At 40.9% G+C, this 16,342-nt stretch overlaps 1 protein-coding gene across 9 annotated transcripts in view; it reads right to left on the bottom strand.

The window, feature by feature from the left end:
* Positions 1–16,342, bottom strand: part of Toll-6 (Toll-like receptor 6) — a 451,300-nt gene that overhangs the window by 164,749 nt on the left and 270,209 nt on the right. For 3 of the 9 annotated variants that reach the window (XR_015534545.1, XR_015534546.1, XM_087346522.1), the window contains exon 1: positions 8,271–12,658. The exons of the other annotated variants lie outside the window; for them this stretch is intronic. Coding sequence is in view for 1 of the 3 variants with exons in the window: in XM_087346522.1 (XP_087202648.1) it covers positions 8,288–12,196 (3,909 nt within the window). In the remaining 2 variants the exon portion in view is untranslated. Of the gene's footprint in view, positions 1–8,270; positions 12,659–16,342 lie in introns of those variants that run through there. 9 annotated transcript variants of the gene reach the window in all.

Below are 16,342 nucleotides of genomic sequence, written 5' to 3'. Positions count from 1 at the left end.
TCATCGATTATTTTAGTATAATTACTAATTCCACTAAGAAGATTCTTCCTTAAAAAGCTGTCACCCAAGATTATATCGGAGCGTCACGCTGTGGAAGAAATTAATTTGTATTCGTATTACTAAACAACCGTCTGCGCATAAAAGGTTTTTTTTTATAAATTCGTGCACTTGAGCGTGTCTACTCATCCTTACGATATAATTTATGATTTTTTGGATATATAAGTGTGTATGATGACAATATATTTTAAGACATGATGTCCGAAATATGTCGTCATGAGTCCAAGTCTTCTTCACTCACGATAGAGAGTGAACACCACCTAAAAACAATAATTTTTAGCCTAACAGTCCTTATATGTTGAAAATTATTAATATCGAATTCTCATTTTGTTAATAGATTGACAACCTTTACTGAATCGAGCTGTTTCAATCAAACAGGTTTTATTAGAACCCCCACCTCTCTATCCCAGAAGAAGAGATTTAGGTTCCTAATGAGTGCGATCCCAATTCCAGTTAAGGATTCATTCATGTAGAAACACTAAAGAGAACTTAAGCACTTGGCACTGTGCTAAATCGTTTCCAATTAATTTTCGCTTATGAGATCGCACCGGTCGGGACCAAACTTTAGTTATTCACCAGAACACAAAGCGATAAGCTTCAGGGACCAAAGGTTAAGACGTGGCTACAGACATAAAAGTTATTAAACGCAATTTCTGAAATCAAATTGAACTATATATTCTTCCTTAGCTGTCACGGATTAATATCTTCAGAATGTTACGATGTTTATTGATTTCGAAAAGATTATTTTTTTCTGTCACTTTGAATTACTTTTTCGACCAATCTCATCATTAATCCATTCTATATGGGAAAACACACACATGTGCACACACAACGAGGCCGAACACGACATTTGTGACACGTGGAAGTCGTCATAACATTATTTAATGACGCTCAGACATTGTAGAAGTTCGTTTGCACAACAGTTATAAAAGGAAAGACAAGGCAGTGATTCATACAACAAACCCACGACGTAGCGGTTGTCGTGGAAATGTTAACACTTTCTGAGGTCGTCAAGAAATTCTGTGCGTTAATTAAATCAGAAGGAGCATCATTACAGTGTTTACAAAAGTCCGTCACTGAATCACAGGCTTATCTTGAGCCATGTAAATTTAGTCCACTACAAATGTCTCCACATATTCTCATCTCATCAGGTTTTCGGACTAAAGCTTGTATTTCTCATCTATCCCGTAGGTACTACACGTCTTATCAACTTAGAACTCCTTAGGGGTTTAATAACCCTAATAATATCAGATGCAGAGTATCAAATTGTAAAGTTTTCATCACGCAATTTTCTCCATTTCTTCCCCCTCAGATCTATATATTTTCATGAGCACTCTGATCTCTGACACCCTCAGACTATGTTTATCGCTTATTCTCAGGGCGAGAATTCAAATCTCCACATAATCTATAAGGTTTTAAGTTTGTCTAAAGCGGATTTAACCGACGTGCCTTTATCGAGGAACGTAAACCCCGCGTTGAACGAGGGTTTAGTGTATATAGAAACATATTAACAAGGTACCAGATGCGTACTCACGGCGGTGAAGATTTAAGGGCTTGTAACGCCTGTGAATTTGTACGTAAGTTGTAAGGTCTCAGGGAAAATACTGTTTCAACCTTCAGAACTGATGATGGAGGCAGAATATTTGTCCCAAACATCGGTATATTCCACAGAATTACAACCCAGAAGAGCAAAATCGACATATTTTCAAGACATTTCCTTCTACCGTTACAATTCTGTGCTAACATATCTTCTTACCAATAATTTATTTAACAAAGCTGTCCGTTTACATGCTTATAATTTAGCTACGACTTATGGTAGATAAGAAGTACACATCACAGCATTCCATAACACTAACATTTTCAAATGTTCAGCCACTTTGCAATTTCTGTTTATAAAACAAATTTAAAACGCGAAAAGTGATCCCCATTACACAAATTGATTCTTAGATTACTAAAGTGAGCTATTTCAACTGCAGAGATTATGTAGCGTGGCATCAAATGGGAAGATTCAGAGTAGCTAACGATATGAAAGAAGACACCCCATTTCTGTTTCGAAGTAATTCCATGACGTAACAAAGCATCTGGTGTAGCCGAATGCGTTAACTGCTGATAGAAAAGTCAAAATTTAAAGGTTACGGAGAACAGAGATTACGTGAATGTATCATCATTCATAGAGAACAAACACACCTCCATTCGGATAGCTAATTAACGATGATGTTTCAATTAAATAGGTCTGTCACGTCAAATTATTTCGGAATCTGATTTTGAAAGATGAATAAGCAAGGATTTGTAAACATGAGATTGGAGCTTATTTGAACCTACCTGGAGAGACTGAGAATAATTATGGATATCAGTGAGGATAGCTGGTAACACGGCCGAGATCTGAGTGAATTTCCTTCATAATACAAGCAGGTAACTATTAAAGTTTTCCAGGGCTCCTTCAATTCAGATGAAACGAACGCTACCTAAGCAAAACGTTTACATCTAACACTGGGGTTAATAAGGCGTGAAGATTTCCTCCACTTATTCCATACGCCTTCCTGGTGTAATGAATAGGCTCTAAGACAAATTTACTTTCACATTTGAATTTTAATATTTTTCATTGTCCGTACCAAAAACCGCAAATATTAAAACATGCAAAACTATAACTATAAATGTTGTTTTATATGAATGTGAATCTTGGTTTCTCATATTAAGGACTAAAAGGGGCTCTAAAAACAGGGTGCTAAGGAGAACGTGTGGACCTAAGAGAGACGAAGTGCCAGGAGGCTGAAGAAAATTGTGCAATTATGAGTTTCATAATTTCTATCCTACATCAAATATTATTACGATTATCAAATCGAGGACGATGATAATCAGGTGATGTAGCGCGCATGGAAAATCTGGAGGAAAACACCATTCCAAAGACATGGCAATATGAGGGGTGGACAATATTAAGAGGGTAGTTAGGGGAACAGGATGGGCAGGGTCAGATTGTGGCCAACTGTTCCACGATGGAGCCCAATGGCGGGCTTTTATGATCACGGCAATGGACCTCCGGATTCAACAAAAAGGTGACATATTTCTTCACGAAGTCGGGCCCCCAAAACACATCGGAGGGCTGCGATTTGATCACTCCTCTGATACAAAAATCTCACATCTAATAGGAATCAATCCCCGGTCTTCTAATCCGTAGCAAGTAACTCAAATGACTAAGCTGTCCCTACTAATGCGATATAAAATTCTTTCAGATCCAGACAGAGACATCGCTCCCCGCCGGAATAATTCGGTCTATTAGAGCTGGGCGCTCTGGTTGCATCAGCGGGCGCAGAATTCCATTCTTTCTAGCACGTCGGAGCAGTCGCCCGGAGGTCACGCTGGAAATACTCGCCGAAGGCAATGGAAACGTAATTTTCTGCTCCACATAAGCCAAGCTGAACGCAAATCCGAGGTTCGCTTTTATTTTCTATTAAAGGTTTTGATAAAATAACTACATTCATCAGTTTATTTGCAATTTTACCACATGTACGCTTATTTCGTACGTCTTTTTTTATTGATGTTACTCTTTCAGTCTACCGCATGCTTTTCAAACTCTTTGAAGTTTTGTAGTTTTAAAACAGCCAAATGGCGCCACGTACTATAAACTTTGGGTTAGTAGAAATCATTGGCTTACAAGGCCTCTCTCCCCCTCTCGTTCTTATACATACAATTCGTTCCACGTGGACTACGCACAGTTAGGAGGACTCCGGACTACATGAGCATTTCTATACTAGCCAAATAATTTTTCCATTATCACACGAAACATGTAACTACTGAATAGTCAGCTTAGGCCACCATACTGTCCATGAACGATAGTCCAGCCATTTTAATCTCCTTTAACATAATCCAAGGTAGATGAACTGCTGTAGCTGCCATGGGAATAGAAAAAAAGGTAAGTACAAAAATTGCTGATTTTCAGCCCTAAAGATGGAGTCAGATAGCTTCTCCGAAACGCTGGCATCTACTGACCAGACAACATGGTTCAAGAACCCAGAAGAACATAATCGTCATCATAGTGAAAAACTCAAATTTCACAAAACAACAAACAAAAACAGATGGTGTTAATATTTAGAAATTCAATAAAATTATTCAACAACACGATACTATGTTCTGTTTCGAATAACAGACTAATGTGGGAATAATATATTAGGGAGCTGTTTTAAGTAACTGCATAAATAAAAGTACTTGACAATCTAATGGTCGTTTAACAGATCAAGAAATTATGCGTCTTTCATGCAACCCGAAGGTATATCAACGCTTCTTATATATATATATATAAAAAAAAAACTTAGTCCCTATCCTGAGTCAAATAAAATAAAATACAATACAGTTAAAATCGTCATATGCCGTTTCTCTAAAATCCATTTTAATATTATTCTTCCATCTATTCCCGTGTCTTGTAAGAGGCATCTTAGCTACATGCGTTCCGAATAAAATTCTGTTGGCATTCCTCATGAGGTACTTGTGAATCTAAGCTTTAAGACACTTGCACAAAGCTTACATAGGCCCACACAAAAATATCCCCCAAACAATAAGTAAGTGTGAGAGTTGCACAATTTGTATCTGGCAAGGATACAGAAATCCTCGCTGACATTTAGGAAATTTTCTTCACCGGGCCGGGATAGTCCACGGTCACCTGGTTCTATAAACACCACATCACGTTGAATTTTACGCAACGTCAAATGTTAACACCGGTCCAAGTTGCGGGGTAAGACTTGGACCTTCGGAAACTGCAATCTGTATTCGAATCCCGCTCAAGGCACGGGTGTTTTTTCATCTTCTTTCTGTAGTGTGTTGTCCTGTGTCCTTCCAAAGGGCTGATCTCGTCCTCCGGGTACTGAAGTCAGTGCCCTGAGGACGAGGACGGAGATGGTTCTCGAAACTTTGGAACTTACACCTTTCAACCACGTGACACAGATGGTAGCCCGAGAAGAATTCATTTATTGTATATTTCAGTTTCGATACAGAACATTCTTACGATTTCAGTGTATTTTTAAGATTTTGTCCATTTGCGGATTTGTATTTGTTTCAATTACAGTATCATTCGATTTCATGGAAATAAAATAATCTTGCTTTTTTACTCGTTTACAAAACTTTCATTAAGGATATTCTTGTAATTTCCTGGACGACAAATATATTCAAAATTTTGTCCACTTGCCAACTTGTGGATTTGTATTTCAGCTTCGATAAAATGAAAGACATTGTCCTTATTTCAGAGGCGATAAATATTCTTATAATTTAGTCCATTTACGAATATGAAGCTTTCAGACAAAATAAGTACACTGTTACGATTTCATAAGTAATGAATTTTTTTTTCTATATTTGCAGATTTATTACGTTTCAGTTTCGATAAGAATACATTAACAATTTCAACACTATAAAGTATTATCACGACTTTACCCACGAAATATTATGAGCCGGGATAGCTCAGTCAGTATAGTGACTAGCTACGGGCTGGACGGCCGGGGTTCGATCCCCGACGGGGGCAGAGGATTTTTCCTCTAGCCTCTGCGTCCAGACCGGCTCTGGGCCCCACCCAGCCTCCTCTACGATGGGTACCGGGGTCCTTTCCCGGGGGTAAAGCCGGCCGGGGCGTGATGCTGACCACTCACCCCCATCTAGTGCCGGGGTCAAGGAAGAGAGGAGCTATACCTCCACTCACCCCAAACGCCTACATGGCGTATAGTGGGACAAACTTTACTTTACTTTACTTTACTTAATTTATCCACGAAATATTTGCATGCTTCAGTTTCCATAGGAATATTCTTACGACTTTATGGGCGATTTAAATGTTCATATAATCCTGTGGATTTAAAGATTTACTTTCATTTACGATGTTTGATACTGTGAAATATTAATAGCTGTCTTTCCGGTTCAAAATTTCGCTTCGTCGATGCGAGATCAATAAACACAGAAATGAAAACGACGAGAAACGAATTTCGAATATATAAAGTCGATGTCAAGCTCAGTTTCCAAGGTTACGAAAAAAAAAGTTGGTTGATACAGGGCATGTGTAATGTGGTAGACCCGTGGGTGCCATCCACCCATTTCTCAGGGCGTACCGTCTCTCGTCTGCCACTGTAATCTAGGTTTTAGGTAGAAGGAGGTAAGACAGCGTAAAGCTAATGACGCGTCGTACCGAATGTTCCAACAAGATAAGAACAGGACCTCTCTCGAAAAGGAAACTGACTCCGAGAATTATGTCTTTTCCCGCCCCACCGTGCTAAGAATCTCGTTTCGTAGTTTGGAATCCACTCTTTTAACACCTAGCTTCTACGTGCACAGACAGAAAACGCTCAACAGTTATCATAAAAAGTAAATTTAGCGTGATATTCCTTTTGTACACTGAAAATAAAGCCTACAGCAAAATCTTTTAAATATATTTCATGTAGCTGTTGCAATCCTCTGACAATGTAGTTTCTGTAAGTAAATATTTATCTAATATTCTGCGGAGACTGTACATCAGCTTTGAGTTGGGGCCGTGGAGATACTGACATGGGATCAAAGGACATCTTCTCTTGAACTGCACTAACTAAAGTTGTATAATTATTTCCTCTCGAAGTGGACTTCAAAAGAGCCTGTGAACACCTATATAGAAACGAATTTTCGCCTCAGTAGATTCTGCGTCCTTACAAATAGCCATCAAACTATCATTTCTTAATTGTAAAGAATCTGACAGCCGGTTTCTGTCAATACTGTCAGAGCAACCAATACTGTAGTACCCGATTCTTAATTGTTACTGCCGTGATAAATTTTCGAACTGCGTTTAAATTATAACATAGATTTTAGAGAAGGATTCTTTATGACAAGCTAGGCATGTCGTTAACATGGTGGACATAAGAAATACATACAGAAACTGGCGTGAAAACGTGTTACATTACCCACTTGGAAGTCCAAAAAGTGGATGGGACTATTATATTGCGATGGATCTTAGGAAGATGGATTGTGAGGAGATGGATGGAACTAAGAATCATGTAAAATGGAGGGCTTTTGTACTAGCGGCGATGAATATTTGGATTATGTTACCATAATGGATTATTTCGTCGTAACGACTGAGTTGAGCTCGTAATAATTTGTTAGTAAAATCGGGCAAAACTTTGACCTACTTTATAAAATTTATTTCGCCATAATAAATATGGGATAATGTATGCAAATGTAAATACAAGCTGTAATATCTCGTTTATTTATTTATTTATTTAGTGTTCTGTCTGACGACAGGTCCATATGAACAGGATCCTTCCATCCTTTTCTCGGACTGGGACCTGTTCATATACGTTCTTGGCAGATGATCCAGAAGTGGTTTGCCATTGCCTTCTTCTGTGTGTGAATGGAGTAATTGTTGGGATGCCACGGAAAACTCCGTGTTGCCTAGACCACGGCCTTGCCCAACACAAGTTATAAATTCGGGCACCGCCGGGAATCGAATCCGAGACCCCAGATTACAAGGCCAGCGTTCTAACCGCTAGACCACCGTGGCTTAATATCTCGTACATGTTAATAATTCTAACTGTAATGACAGGTTGTTTGCAGAACAAGAACCATGAGTCGATTCCGTATATTTTTGTTTCGTATAGAATTCGTAACTGCAATTCGTAATGAAGTTAGAATAATATTTCAAAACATTTATTAAAACCCTTATGCTAATAAAAACAATTGTTGGGGTAGAGGTCTCTTATATTTTTTATAGATTAAAATAAGTTTATGTACCTAAGCTAAAGTACCTAAACTGGCTTCTTGCTAATGGCCAGCGACAAACCCCCCGGCGCCCCCTCTGTCCAAGGAATTCACAAAATGACGAAAAAAGAATATGAAGTCCGGTAGAAAAATTTCCCATCAAGGTTAAATCTCAGAGTGAGTTATAATAATTGCAGGACGCATGCACTCAGGCAAACATACACAACGTTTCCGATAAATAAGATAAATAATAGAACCGCATGCAGAATCCAGTAACTAGCACAAAACAGCAAGCTTGGTAAGTGAACTAGTCAACCATATGACGAACAGCTGACAAATATCAACGTTTACGATTCAATATTTTTGCTTCTTTTTCAATCACTACCTACAAAAATTCATATAAAAATACAGTTTTCTAAAACACAACATCCGACAAAGTTCTGGCTGTTGTAAAGCCTAAGACAAAAAGTGTTCCCATTACCAGACATTCAACACAGATTAAGTCGGCGAGAAGAGCTTACCTGCGGCGGAATAGCCGCTACGCCCACAACGGCTGGGGAAGGCGCCGAGGTAACTCTCGCTCTGCACTCTGCAGGTTGTTCTGGTGGCTGTGCACGAACGGCGTTAGCAACTTCCCAGGAGAACGTTGAGGTGGCAAGGGCAGGGACCTTTGCAGACCTAGACTCCTGTCAAAACTCGGCAGCCCTGCAGACGCCGCTGAGTACACGTTCACCGACGACCTGTTGTGATGGTGTCCCCGATTGGAGCTACACGAGTCCCTCTTTTCATCCGGCATGGCGAACTTCAGCTTCTGCCAGAAAAGCCTATCTCCCCACTCAATACACGTATTTGTCTTGAGGTATAACCTCAGATCGGGGTCTAAGTCTCTCTGTGGTAACTCCCCTAATATGATAATAATTAGGCGACGTCGTCTGTTTTTAAGTACCTCATGTAGAGCCGATTTAAATTCGAAACGGCACCATTCGGAACGCAGGAAATTTTTGGACAGTACTATTATGGTTCTTCGCGATGATTCCACTGCTTCGACTATAGTATCTGCTACATAAGCATTCATGTTAAAATCACGGTAATGGAGACAGAGCCGGTAGGCGGGGTCACCTTGCTCGAGACCCGTTGCTAGTACCTGGCTTACAAAAGCATCGTCCTTAACACTGTAACTGACGTAAGCGTCGAACAACCTGTCTCGGTCTTGCTCCTCTTCGAAAGCTGTCGTCTTGTAACACATCCGTAGCCCATACCGAGAATATACCCAAACGCGAAGATCCCGTCGGTAACAGTACACCCCACAAACCACAGAGGCAGAGGCTAGAAATACACACAACGTAATCAGGAGCACGGGGAGATACCTGTTAAGAAATTGATTCCGCACAACTGAAGTAGAATCACCAGTAAACGCGGCACAAGAACTGGCGTTGAAGTCTGCAAGCGGCGGTCCCACGATGTTTGAAATATTGTTAAGTATGCAGACTATCTTATTGGCATCTACGACCTTGACAAAATTGCCCTGTAACCAGGTACGAAATCTGTGGAGAAACTGACAATCGCACGACCATTGGTTTTCGCCAAGGCCTATTTCAACGAGATACGGATTAAAAGTGAACTGCCACACTGGAAAAGTTGAAAGGCGATTTCCGTCAAGGCGCAAGACTTCAAGGTGTTCCAGATGCATGAATGTTCGGTTGTCTATAACGTGGATTTGGTTACCTTGCAGGTATAATTCACGGAGACTCGCCAGGCTGTCGAGAACAAATCCACGCAACTCCGCAATTCGATTGTTCTCCAGATGCAAAACTGCCAGTCGTTTCAGACCGCTAAACGTGTGGTTATAGATTGCCGCAATATTGGAATTATTTGCGTACAGGATTTTCAGATTTTTCCGCCCAATAAAAGAGTGACTAGAGAGTTCGCCAAAGTTGTTTCCGTCCAAGTAGACCTCGGTAGCATCCATCGGAATGCCACTCGGCATTTCCGTGTATTCTACACCAGAGCACTCGACGATATTGGCCGTCCAAGTCTGGTCGTGATAACACGTGCAGTTGGTTGGACACGTCATCTCGCAGTCACAAGCATCGAAGTCACAGCAGTGACACAAGGCAAAGCAATGCGTTTTATAGGTGCATAGGAACTGGGACGGCTCGGCTTCTATCAGAGGTATATAAGTGTGGTAGCGGTTGTGTATAAGCTTACAGTAAATGCTGTCTAGGTCCATAACTTGTGGGTGTTGACGAAGATGTCCCAGCTTATTTATCCGCTGTAGCCACTCCATGATGCAGTCGCATTGAAACGGATTTCCGCCGATGTAGAAGCTAGGCAATGGGCGACCCTCGTCAACAGCGGTTAATCTCAGGGCATTGAGGTCCATGCTGACTATCTGATTTGCATACAGATCCACACGAGTGAGGTTTGTTTTCTTCAAAAACGTTTGCTGTTCCACTGTAGTGATGAGGTTGTCATTCAGGAATAGCAGCTCCACGCTGTCGGGGATTGAAACGGCGGATACACAAGTCAACTTATTGAAACTCGCGTCCAGTGTTTGGATTCTGAGCTCCGACCCCAACTCATTGTGATTTCTCAGTTCTTTTATGTAGTTTTTGTGTAAATCCAACCACTGTAAGCCTGGTGGTACCAGCGCATAGTCAAACCTTTCTAACTGGTTGTCAGAGATGTTAAGCCAGAGTAAACTAGGTATGTCAACAAACAAGCCATTGATGTCTGTCAACAAATTATCGTCCAAACGAATAGCCTGCAAATCTGAATTCGCACTAAATGCACCATGGTCCACATTCTGAATTCTATTGCGAGCTAAATTTATTATCTGCAGGGATGGGAGGTCAGAAAATGTAGTTTTACTTATATTAGTTATCTGATTACCTATCAAGCGTAGCCCATACAAATTAGTCATGCCTTTGAAACCTGGATCTATCAGGTCGGTAATTGCATTCTCACCCAGATCCACTGTCCTAAGCAATCGCATGTCCTTCAGGGCGGACGGGACGGTGGTCAAAGCATTTCCGTTTAGGTTAAGGTCCTGCAAGCTGCTACAGTTTCTGAACGCGTCTGGATGGACGGTTTCCATCAAGTTATTGTCTAGAGACAGGAGACTCAGTACATACAAGCCGTTAAGTGAGTAAGCATCCAAGCGGCTAATTTTATTGTAAGACAAGATAAGTGTGTGTAGGTTATTCATAGGCGCGAATGTGTCCGCCAGAATGGTTTCGAGCTGGTTGCGTTTCAGGTTTAGGATCTGCAGCGTATAAAGGTCATGAAAAAATGTTGGATCCAGTTTTGAGATTCGGTTATGTGAAAGATTGAGAAGTACAAGGCGAATGAGCCCAGAGAACGTACCACTGTTGAACCACGCACTTGTCAATTGGTTGCGTGACAGATCCAAAGCCAAGAGGTGCCCTAAGTTCGCGAACAGGCCTGGTGATAAAATGCTAATAGAATTATTCTGCAGATATATTTCTTTCATAACAGGGGCAGAGTCCCGGAATAGCTCTGGTGGGAGAGCCACTACTTTGTTGTTAGACAAGTCAAATACTTGCAGATATCTGAGACTTCCTAGGGCGCGATCTGCCACCATGGATATTTCATTGTTATGCAGACGAAGTTCACGCAATCTACGCAACGTGCTAAATCCGTTGCTGGGCATCAGAACGAAATGATTCCACGAAGCGTCTAGCACCTGGATATCCAAATTGCAAGGCGAGGAAGCCGGAGATGACACGTCAGGAGCAACGTCTTCGTCGTCGTCCTGTGTACTGATCATCGGCTGAGGAGGTGGAATCGCTTTCTCACGGAAACCAATCTCGCTGATATCCTGAAGACGGTTGCGACTGATGTTTAGACTGACAAGGTTCGTTAGCTTACAAAACAGGCTTTCAGGAAAGGACCACATGTTATTGTAGCTGAGGTCCAGTCTCTCAAGTTGCCTTACGGGAGAGAAACTTTCAGGAGATAGCTCCAGACTCATGGCAGGCCAGTCCGTGTTCCAAGTACGCACCGTTAGGTTCCGAAGATCTCGGAGTCCCGTAAGAGTTCCGGCTGGCCATCGTCCTAGCTTACAGTGATCTAGGATCAACTCGCGAAGACGAGTCAAGTGCACAAAACTCCGATCATCTAATGAACTTCGAGACATCAGTATGTTGTTACATTCTATTCTCAGCGAGGTCGTATGTTCAGATGGGATCACGCTGAAGTTGGTTGTATCAAACTCACTGTTGACAGTACGAAGCTTACATGTGAGAGCCACTTCATCACCGCCGGAACTTGAAGTTTCCCGGATCCACCACTGACAGTCATCCGGGGCTTCGTACCGGAGTAGCGAAGCGGTCGGTGTCTGACGCTCCGAGGCACACCACGCGCTGTGACACAGGGTCACGCACAAAATTAGCGTTAAGGCTCGACCTAACAGGGGATCTTCCATATTCTGTCCAAAAAGATTGTAATCTGGGCCAATATGAATCGTAGCTAACTATCATAAATGCGTCGGTAAAACACAAGTTGTAGTATTAAGACACTGCTGTGATGGCATAGCTCACTCATCACACGCTATTCGAAAACCCGGTAATAAGCGAAATGCTGTTGGGTCTCCTCGTTCCTTATGCCAGAACACAACCTGCATGGACGACGTCTAGCGACGCTCTGACACAAGCCGTCACCAATCGACCCCTCATATACCACCCACCACCACAACCACTAGATACTGTAACGACTGTAAGCACATCACATCACCCGCGGAATTCAAAATATCTGCGTGAAGCGAGCGACTCGGTAGCTTTATAAACTGCAGTGACCTAGCGACACAACGCGGGTTGCAGATGCAGCAACCAGCACATCCGATGCGCACAGCGGTCGGCCCGCAACTAAGGACACATCTAAACGCGCCTCGCGTGCCAACCGGAGCACAAGACTCGCCCGACTGGAGGCGACTGGAGCCGAAACCACCGTCGGGGCGAACGAATGTTCCTTCTCTTCCCCTCTACTTGCCAGAATAGACTCTTTTTGGGTTCTGAGCCAATGAGCTCTCTTTCACAAATCGCCGACTGTGAAATACGGTCTTGGTATTGACGTGTGCAAACAAACTGCATAAAGATTTAATTGGTAAACCATAAAAACAGAGCAGAGGCGAAACTGCAGTGTCAATAACAGAACACTAAATATTTCGGTGAAGGTTTCAAATAAAAATCTAAATTAATACGCATGTTTATGTTATATGATGACTTTTATATGACGCGCCTTTTATTAAATTAGAAAATTAAACTTCAGCTTCAGTTTAATCGATATTCACCAAAACCAAACTCTCTCGACATATTTTAGCGTAGAGGAAACAGAAAAAAAAACCTTCCAAATATTTCTGGATAAATTTTTCATCGTTTAACTGTTATCGTACAACGACCCCACTACATCGGCGACTGATGGACAGGCAATAATGCTCCGTTCCATAAAAGTAGAGCCTGTGTCCCGGAAAATCGGAGCATTGTACGTCCTTCCAGCAGGGTTGCGAAATATTTTGCAACAGCAGCTACAACAGCTGCTTGGATTCAGAATCGATTACACGGCGTATACAATTAACGGTCGATACACCTGTACGCAAACCTTCACATTGACGACACACGAACCAAATGGAACTAATTAGCTGCTAACAAGCATGGTGGTGCAACTTCTCTTTTGAAGTAGAAGACCAACATGGCGAAGCTAAAGTATGTTACACGCTTAAAGAAAGATTTCGCGTTTTAATTACGCTACCGATGTTCTTATGTTTCTTATTTATTGCCCTTTTTAGAAGCCCGGGGTGCGTCGTCTTGAATCTCTTGAGATATTCGTTCTTGGTTCCCTACAGGCCTACTCTTTCACGGATACAAATCACATTTTTTAACATGTTCCAACCCTTGTGGTCTACCGACAAAATTCCTATGAATTATAGTAATTTCGTATGTGTTTACACACGATTGTGCAACCATCTTAGCGTGTCCTGGACCTACAGATATTAATAGATTCTCTATTTATTTAATTACTCTTTCCAAATTAAGCTGTTCATAGACCTATACAGTCTAATGGGAGAATGTTTCCGAATGATGAACTGGAAATGGCGGAATAAAGTGGTCGGAGCCTACTTAATATATTATCCTAGCATTTGTCTGTTAAGACTGAAGGTGGCCATGAAAAATGCGAGTTATTATGCGAATCGACACTAAAACCCAGGCCCTTTGAAAAAGGAGGCCTGGTCACTACTTCTAATAAAGTTTAAGGTAGCTTTGTCCTATACAAAGGACTTACTGTGATTTTTCTTAGTACTTCTAGGAAAATACCGGCAGTGACTAGAATGAGGTAATCATCGCTTCCTAATACATGCCCTTTCCCCTTCCAAACCATAATGTATTAATGACTCTGTCCTTCGAGGATAAATAATTAATAATTAGACGTGAAAATGCGTTTTTTTCCCGGACGAATGTTGACATTCGCTACCTTACTATTGTGCGTCCATTTCATAACTTCGAGAAGAACCAAATTTTTCGGTCCAATTGCCACAGAACTGATCTACGACGATTATAATAATCGTGTCTGTCTGGCTTATAACCCAAAATTTGAACTGAAAACTAACATCAATCTTGAGATTCACACGTCATTCACGGCTTTACAAATCGTTTCTCCTGCTGTGATTTCAGTCAGCCCCGACGTAATAATATTCCTTGTGCCTGCTCCACACAAAACAGCAGGGCAGTCATTGAGGATGTGGAACGACGGAGGCATTAAATTATTATCAAGTCGGCTGCAGTTATATTCGAAATTGGCTTTAGTTGAAGAACATCCTTCCCGTCAGCGGCGTTAGAATGGCACCCGTACACTGTGATTCTGTGATTAATTATTACGAGTTTTTTATGAGTCTTGTGAATTCTGGTGCCCTCTTTTCCTGTGAACACGCCGCTCCTTACTGGATGTACAAATTCGTGGAGCGTAACAAATGGTGTATACAAGAATATTGTTCGAAATAGAGAAGTCATCTTTTCTGGCTTAGCTACCTCCTCCAACCGCCATGACTGTAATTAGTTACGATACAACGGTGTTTTTTTTGTGTCGTTAGCCAGAGACATTTGATTCAATCGCTGAAGTCCTACAGTCTCCGTTTCTTTCATCATCTTCTGCTGGCACGATCATGCTGATAGTGTTTTATATCATACCACCACACTTCTCGCGTACTTACATTTCAGAAGGAAATTCAGTCTTATATTATCGACATATTCCACTACCATCAACTCTGTATATTTCACCATAAACACATTTGCGATGTAACTAATGAGCTTTCATAAAACTCCGTATAAACACTAATCTAATACATTCCACACCAAATATTACGTTTAATTCCCTTAATTACATCAACCTGAACATCTGAGACCCGAAAGATGCTACCCCCAACCACACAGGGTGTTGTAATTTTGTTTAGGAATGATATTCGAAAAAAAAAATTGCAATTCGTTTTAAAGTGCTTATTGTAGAACATAAATTAACAACATGGCAGCAATGCGAAATCAATGTTTAGCTTCCACTTTGCACAAGTAATTATTGTGAAACATTTCGTAGTAGACAATATCAAATTGTATGAAACAAATTTACAAACATAATTATAAATTCTGTATAAATAGTGTTTAAATGTCAACAATAGCAAATATGACGACAATGTGAAACGCTGAAGTTATCCCCATCAATTTAAGGTCCTGTCAGGACCAAAGCGACTTTTAGATGGTTTCTCGCAGAACAAGGACCGAGCGACGTCAATTAAGATTCGTGGTGGGGGAAGTTAATCAATGCAAATTACTAATATTTATTTAACAAGTTTTCTGTACATAAAGACTTATCGCGAGGGTCTGAAGCAGGTGAGAACTTTAAAATATTTCATCCAGCCCACCCGTGATCCATTTCGAAAATGTAAGTGTCAAAAAATATATTATTACTTTTTGGGACACACTGTACCTATATGTTACTGGATTTTTTTTATCAGCACTTATTTGAGGCTACGCCCGGTAGCGTAATGAACACAGCACTATAATACAAAGCGTAATTCTGTCGAACTGTTTATTTAGTAATTTTATAATGTTATATCATCTGCTAAGTTTCTGTAATGTTGTATAACACGAAATATTAAACTAAATGACGAGCTGGAAGGTACTGGATGGTATTAGGTGTTTGGTCGATTTTATGAAAGAAAATGATGAGAAGCTACAGACACGATTCTCAGCCTCTGGTTGGAATTCGCATCGAATACTTCTGCATGCTAGTCTGACGCATTGCCTCCGGTGAAATCAGCCGGGCGGACTCTCGAAGGCCAAAACCTGATCAGCGAATAAGCCTATAGGATTTGAATTCGGTATAATTCTCAGTTCTCTCGTGTTCTGTAATTTTTCTACGAGTTACACATTTATACATAACAGGTTACATTTGATGCTGATAACTTCAAAAGATAATACGGCGTTTGCAATATTGCGAGCGAATCAATCGTTCGTGAAAAAATAAAAGCCCTACACAGAAATATTAAAATACTGACAACTGAAATATCGGCTTATTAAAGTGGACA

This window comes from Zootermopsis nevadensis, unplaced genomic scaffold (genome assembly GCF_977971745.1).
Source record: "Zootermopsis nevadensis isolate Lab colony 2312 unplaced genomic scaffold, Znev_1.0 Znev_ptg000010l, whole genome shotgun sequence".
Classification (NCBI taxonomy): Eukaryota; Metazoa; Arthropoda; class Insecta; order Blattodea; family Termopsidae; genus Zootermopsis; species Zootermopsis nevadensis.
This window is presented reverse-complemented; position numbering and strand designations above follow the sequence as displayed.